A 6,349-nucleotide genomic window follows, 5' to 3' on the forward strand; every position below is an offset into this window, starting at 1 on the left:
AAAAAAAAAAAAAAAAAGAGAATTTTTGCTTTTTAACTCTCCCCTCTGCCCCCGCCAACCCGCTCCAGAGAGGAAATCCCCCAAAGAGAGGGAAAAACCCCCCCAAAGAGGGGGAAAACCCCCCAAAAGAGACTCCCAGGCGCTTCCCAGGCTCTGGCCAGCTSCAATAAAATCCGCTGTTTATCCTGCTTTCTAACTAAACACAACATGAAGGCAGCAGCGGGTGAGTCTCGTGGGCTGTGGCACCCCCAGGCAGGGGATCTGGTGCTGGTGATCCCCGTGCTCCCATATCCCAAATCCCGAGGATGGGGCCATGATCTGCCCTGGGGAGCGGAGCTGCTGGCTGGTGGCACCGAAAAGCCGGTGCCAGTGCGGGGGATGAGTCCGGGGAACGTTCCAAAACCCAAGTGAACAAAACTGGGATCGCGGAAGAACGAAACCATCYGTCAGCGGCCGGCGGTGACCTGGTGACRTCGGAGRTTTTCAGAGCCACCCCCGAGGACATTCGGAGCTCMTGGAGGTGTTTTGGAGCTCCCAGCRTCTCCCTTTATTTCCGACAGGTYCGATGAGGAGTCTGCTTCTTCTGCACCTCCAGSCGGCAGCGGCTGCGCTCATCCAGCCAGGGCAGCTCGAAGTTCCTGCGGGCATAGATGGTGTCACTGAGGCATTGTCCCGAGCCAAAATGGCACAGTCCAGACCCAAAACGAGCTGGGCACCTTCCTAGCAGTGACACAACCCAGCCCTGCACCCTCACACCCCCCCATACTCACTGTTGGGTCAATTTGGGCAAGGGCCGGCCAAAGGCGACGACAGGCAGGTAAGGGGTGATGAGCAAACTTTCCACTGTGGAGAGACACCAGAGTGTGTGAGAMCTCCATCTGCACCCCCACCTACCCCCCGACACCCCGTTCCCGAGCCTCACCATCATCTGGCTCAGGGAAAAATGAGGTAACTTCAGGTTCTGACTCCTGAATCCCTTTCCTTTTGTACATTCGGAGCTGCAGCCGCTGTAGGATTCTCTGTTCCCTGATCCGCTGGATGTCCCACCTGGAAAACAGGATGGTTTGGAAAGTGAGAAGCCACAGGCAGTGCCAGATTCTCCCAGGGGGAGCAGGGGGCTGCATGGGCTGCCAGTGATGTGRGAGCATCCCTCCTCCCACAGCATTCCCAGTTCTCATCCCAGCTGCACCCTGTCCTACTCCCTGCTCAGGGTGACACCCCAGGACTGTCCCCTGTGAGATTGGGACCCCAGACCCCCATCTCTCCCTTTGCTCTCACCTTTTCCTCCGTTTCTCATCCAGCTCCAGCTTTGCGTGCCGTTTGGAAAAGACGCTGTCGTCCAGGTTCTGCAACGACACCAGACAGGGATCAGTGCATCATTCCAGGTTCAGATCCTGAAAGGGGCTGGTTCTTCCCCCCACCTCGGCCCCAAAACCACAGCCAGGTTTATGCTGGATGAGGGGATGAGATGCCACCACATGGGACAGCCTGGAGAGCCCCTGTGGCACTGCCAGCTCTGATGGCTCACGTACCTCCAGGAGGTCCGAGGGGTTGGGGTCTCTCAGGGGCTCCACGACATGGTCCCTCCAAGACGGAACTGYGGGACAAGAGGGAGGGTGTTACCCCACAGCAGAACCCCCACAGCCCCTGCTCCATCCCACCCATCCCTCCCCTCAAAGCACGGCTTGGGATGCCCCAAACCCCCACCCTGAACCAGCAGCAGGAGCTGTCAGGCATTTGGGGGAAGGCAAAGCTCATCTCCACCCCCTTGGGCAAGCACACAAGCAAACCTGAGCCACTCCCAGGGGTGTGTCGAGCTCAGTCCCAGCTGGAGCGCTGAGCCACCTCACACAGCCCAGTTCCCATCACCAGCACCAACCTCGCCGGGCCCAAGGCAGGACAAGCACCGGACACATTTCCCAACCACCCACGGGAAGTTGCTTCACCAATTGCTCCAACAGACACCAGCAGGAGCCCTGCCCAGAGCGGGGCGAGCCACAGATGGGATTTRGGAGAGCCCAGAGCTGGCACCCACCACAGTGGGTACTTCTACCAGCACCACAGGCACTCCCTGTGGGAATCTGGAAGCCCTTTCCCAGATTCAGGATGAAGGTGCTGAGCCCTGCTCCCAGGCTGGCTCAGCCCCAGCAGCTTCTCCATCGCTCTCTCCATCCTTACTTGCTACAGTCTCCTCCTTTTTCGGGGAAGGTTCCCGCAGCGGCAGCGGCGATGGGGGCGGTTGGTGCCAGCGGCACAAGTACATTTCGGTGGTGGACAGATAGGGCAGGTCGTCGGCCTCGCTGACAAAGCCTTTCTCCTTGGGGTGGGTGCTGGGACCCTTGGGCGGAGCTGACGCCCGGAGAGGGGTCTCCAGGAGCGACCGGGGTTTTTCAGGAGTCTCTTGGCTCCGCAGTTCTCGTTTACAAACAGTTTCAGCCAAGGAGCCACCCGATTCCTCCTTCCCCGGGGAGTGCTTTGGAGTTTTACTCTTCACTTTGGAGAACTCCGACACGAGTTTTTTAACGGGCGTCTTCCTCTCCGCGCTCCCGAACGCTGGCTTCCTGCRGGAGGAAGAGGAGCTGAGCCAGGCATGTGGATCCTCCTCCTGGCACCCCCAAAACAGAGCTGCTGCACCAGGGCCAGACATCAGCAGTTTACAGAGGGGCTTCACCAGCATTTTGAGACCCCCCCCCCACTCCAAACCCAGGCTTTCTTGAGGTTATCCTGGATACAGGGATGTGTCCTGGTGTGGGATGGTCTCCCTGAGCAGCTCGAAGGCCACTGGGCAGTGCCAGCCCCACAGAGGGTGAAGGRTGAAGCCATAAGGAGTGTCCCCCCCCGTTCCCCATGCAGCCCCCCCATGCACTCTGTACCTTTTATGCCCCTTCCCGTTCCTGCCGTAAGGGAAGTGCTTGGGCTGCAGGGTCGGGGGGGGCTCCAGCAGGTCCTGGGGACACTCCAGAGGCAGCTTCTCACATGCCTCCACCTCCGGCTTCTCGTCCACCTCAAAGCCCTGGAAAATGCGGTGCTTCTCCCGCTCGCTGTCTTTCTTCACCAGCTGCACCCGCCTTTCCATGCGCTCGATCCGCGCCAGGAGCTGCAAGGCAGGAGAAGGAGGGCTCACCTTGGGGTGGGGTCACCCCCGTGGGCACCCCGGGCAGCTGCCACTGGATGTCCAACGGCACAAAATGGCCACTCTCCAGCTGCTTCTTCTCTGGCACTGCCTGTGCCTGTGTCCCAGACTGCTGCAAACCCCAGTCTGAGGGGGGATTTCATCGCATCAAAGAATCCAGAAATGGTTTGGGTTGGAAGAGACCTTGAAGCCCATCCAGTCTGTCCCCTGCCATAGGCAGGGACACCTCTTGCTATCCCAGGTTGCTCCAAGCCCAGTCCAGCCTGACCTGGGACACTTCCAGGGATGGAGCAGCAGAAAACAGGAAATTTGGGGGTCCCACCCTCTGTGAATCCTCAAGGATGTGGGAYGGAGAGGGGGGGTTGCAAATAACTGCTGGCTTAAAGAGCACCTGGTGATCCCTGTCCATGGCCACTTGTCCCCAGCCCTCCCCAGGCCCCTCAGCCAGGGGCTGCACTGTTTAGAAAGGTCACTTTGGACATTGCAGCAGGGGGATGGTCCTAACCCCACAAGGACATGGGGGACCCAGCCTCGGGTTGGGGACAGGAGCCCGGTACACCCAGGGTGTGGCAGCCCCATCCCCCCACCAGCGTCATCCCTCGAGGCTGTGCCCGGGGGAAGCCCCTTCAGTCCCATCACAGCCTTGCCGCAGTGGCTCCTCCATGTTGGGGGACGCAGCATTGCCTGCGGTGACATCACGTGGGGTGTCCCCGTCCTTCCTGCCACAACCGGGGCCACCACTGCTGCCACCGGCCACTGCAGCTGGGCATGGCCACAACCGTTGATGGCACATGGCCACGGGGCAGCGGGGATGGCAGGGGGGGTGACCCACAGCTGTGGGGGGATTCAGGCAGGACACCCGTGGGGGGAACASGCAGCATCTGTGGCATGACACGACACCCATGGGGGGGACAATACAGATAGGGCAATGTGGGGGGGCATACAGGTAGGGTATTTATGGGGGGAGGGCACACATGGCATCTATGGGGTGACACAGGACACACGTGGGGGGAGCACAGCATCCCCACAGTGYCCCCGCAAAGCTTGCAGCCTCTCCTGGCTATGGGGGACCCCAAATCCCCCAAAGTGGGGGTGCAGCCCCCCCCTTCAGCGGGCCGACATCCCTCGAGGCCGCGTCCCGCCCGGTGCTGCGGTGACGCGGCCCCTTTAAGGGCTCCCCCCGAACCGTCGCTACGGTAACGGGCGGCGGCCCGTTAACCCCCGCCCCGCCCCCGCCCTTTGTGCCCCCGCGGCTTTGTCTGGGGGGGCTGCGACCCCCGACGGGGAACCCGCGACCCCCGAGGGGGGAACCAAGCCCTGAGTGCGGGCAGAGACTCCCGGGTGGGGGACTCACCCGTCTGGGGGGGGGGTGGGCAGTATGGCCCCCCTTGGGAGTGTTTAACCCCTTGGGGAGGGGGCATTAACCCCCCCAGGATGACCCCACTGAGGGTGTTAATTCTCAAAAAAGGGAGTATTCACCCCTGGGGTGGCACGGGGGGAGAACAGTAACACCCAAAGAAAGGCATTAATTCCCAAAGGGGGGGTATTAACCCGTGGGGTGCCAGCGGAGGTCGTTAACCCCCAAAAGGGGCCGCGTTAACCCCTAAGGGTCTCCCCCACGAGGGGGGAACAGTAACTCCCAATGTGGGGCATTAACCGCCGAGAGAGGGGGATTAACCCCTGGGGTGCCACGGGGGRAGCAGGTTAACTGCCATGAGGGGCACATTAACCCCAAAGGGGTGCACTGAGCACTGGGGTGACACGGCAGTTGGACGTTAACCACTTTTGGGGGGACATTAACCCCAAAAAGGCGGGGGGCATTAACCCCCATGGGGTGCAGAATTAACCCCCGCGGAGGGGTGGACATTAACCCTAAAGAGGACTGCATTAACCCCCAAAGAGGGGTGGAATCAACCCCTAAAGAGGGGTCCATAAACCCTAAAGAGGTGAGCAGAATTAACCCTCAAAGTGGAGGGGGGGAGCATTAACCCCCATGGGGTGAAGAATCAGCYTTCAAAGGGGGGGGATGTGAACCCCAATATGGGGACTGAATTAACCCCCAAAAGAGGTGGAATCAATCCTCAATAAGGGGGGCATTAACCCCAAAGATGGGGGGCAATAACCCCTATGGGGTGCAGAATTAACCCCCAAAGAGGGGTGAAATCAACCCCCAAAGAAGGGGGCACTGACCCCAAAGAGGGGGCTGAATTAAGCCCCCCAAAAAGGGTGGAATCAACCCCAAAAGGAGGGGGGCATTAACCCCAAAGAGGGGAGCAGAATTAACCCTCAAAAAGGTGGCAAGGGGGCATTAAACCTCATGGGGTGCAGAATTAACCCCCAAAGAAGGGTGGAATTAACCCCAAAAGGGGGGGGGGGGCATTAACCCCAAAGAGGGGAGCAAAATTAACCCTCAAAAAGGTGGGAAGGGGACATTAAACCCCACAGGGTGCAGAATTTACCCCCAAAGATGGACTGCGTTAACCCCATAAAAGAGATGGAATAAATCCTCAAAGAGGGGGGCATTAACCCCAAAGATAGGGGGACATTAATTCGAGGGGACTGAGTTAACCCCCAAAGAGAGGTGGAATCGACCCCCAAAGAGGGGGGGTATTAAATCCAAAAAGGGGGGAAATCAACCCCCAAAGAGACGGAGAATCAACCCCCAAAGAGGAGGGAATTAACCCCAAAGAGGAAGGGGGCATTAACCCTAAAGAAGGGGGGCATTAACCCCTTGGCTGTCACGGGGGGTGGTAACTCCTGTTGGTGGGCAGAAATTCCACCACAATCGCAGGGGTCGTGTTGGGGAGCCATTAACCCTCGGGGGAGGGGGCATCACCCTACAGGAGTGCTGTTAAAAGCTAAAACTGGTTAAATCTAGCGGGAGTCACCCCATGAGGGGGTGTTAAACCTGAGGAGKGGTCCCCCCATAGCAGGGTGTTAACGCTGGGGGGGTTAACCCCGGTGTGGGGGTCACCCCAGGGTGGGGTGGGTTAAACGTGAGGGAGGTTAAACCTGAGGGGAAGCTCACCCTGAGGGCGGGCTAACCCTGAGGGGGAGAAATCACCCCAAAGAGGAGTGGGTTCAATTTAGGGGGGGGTTAAACACAGCAGGGGTTAACCCTGGCGGGAGTTAACCCGTTCCATGCCGCATTCCCGCCCTCCTCCCCGGTCCCCCCCCCGCCACCCCTCCGCCTTCTCCCGCCGTACCGTGTCGCGC

At 59.6% G+C, this 6,349-nt stretch overlaps 1 protein-coding gene across 1 annotated transcript; it reads right to left on the reverse strand.

Moving 5' to 3' along the window:
- Positions 1–7: 7 nt before the first annotated feature.
- On the reverse strand, positions 8–6,343 carry MSL1 (MSL complex subunit 1). Its single transcript, XM_057385280.1, has 8 exons — positions 6,340–6,343; positions 2,874–3,097; positions 2,179–2,561; positions 1,533–1,597; positions 1,279–1,346; positions 923–1,047; positions 771–843; positions 8–638 (listed from the first exon to the last, which is right to left on the reverse strand). The coding sequence occupies exons 2-8, from the start codon at positions 3,074–3,076 to the stop codon at positions 548–550; spliced, it is 1,008 nt and encodes a 335-aa protein (XP_057241263.1). The 5' UTR covers positions 3,077–3,097; positions 6,340–6,343; the 3' UTR covers positions 8–547.
- Between the last annotated feature and the right edge of the window lie 6 nt (positions 6,344–6,349).

Source organism: Malurus melanocephalus, unplaced genomic scaffold (assembly GCF_030028575.1).
Source record: "Malurus melanocephalus ecotype Western Australia unplaced genomic scaffold, MMel_1.1 scaffold_806, whole genome shotgun sequence".
Taxonomy (NCBI): domain Eukaryota; kingdom Metazoa; phylum Chordata; class Aves; order Passeriformes; family Maluridae; genus Malurus; species Malurus melanocephalus.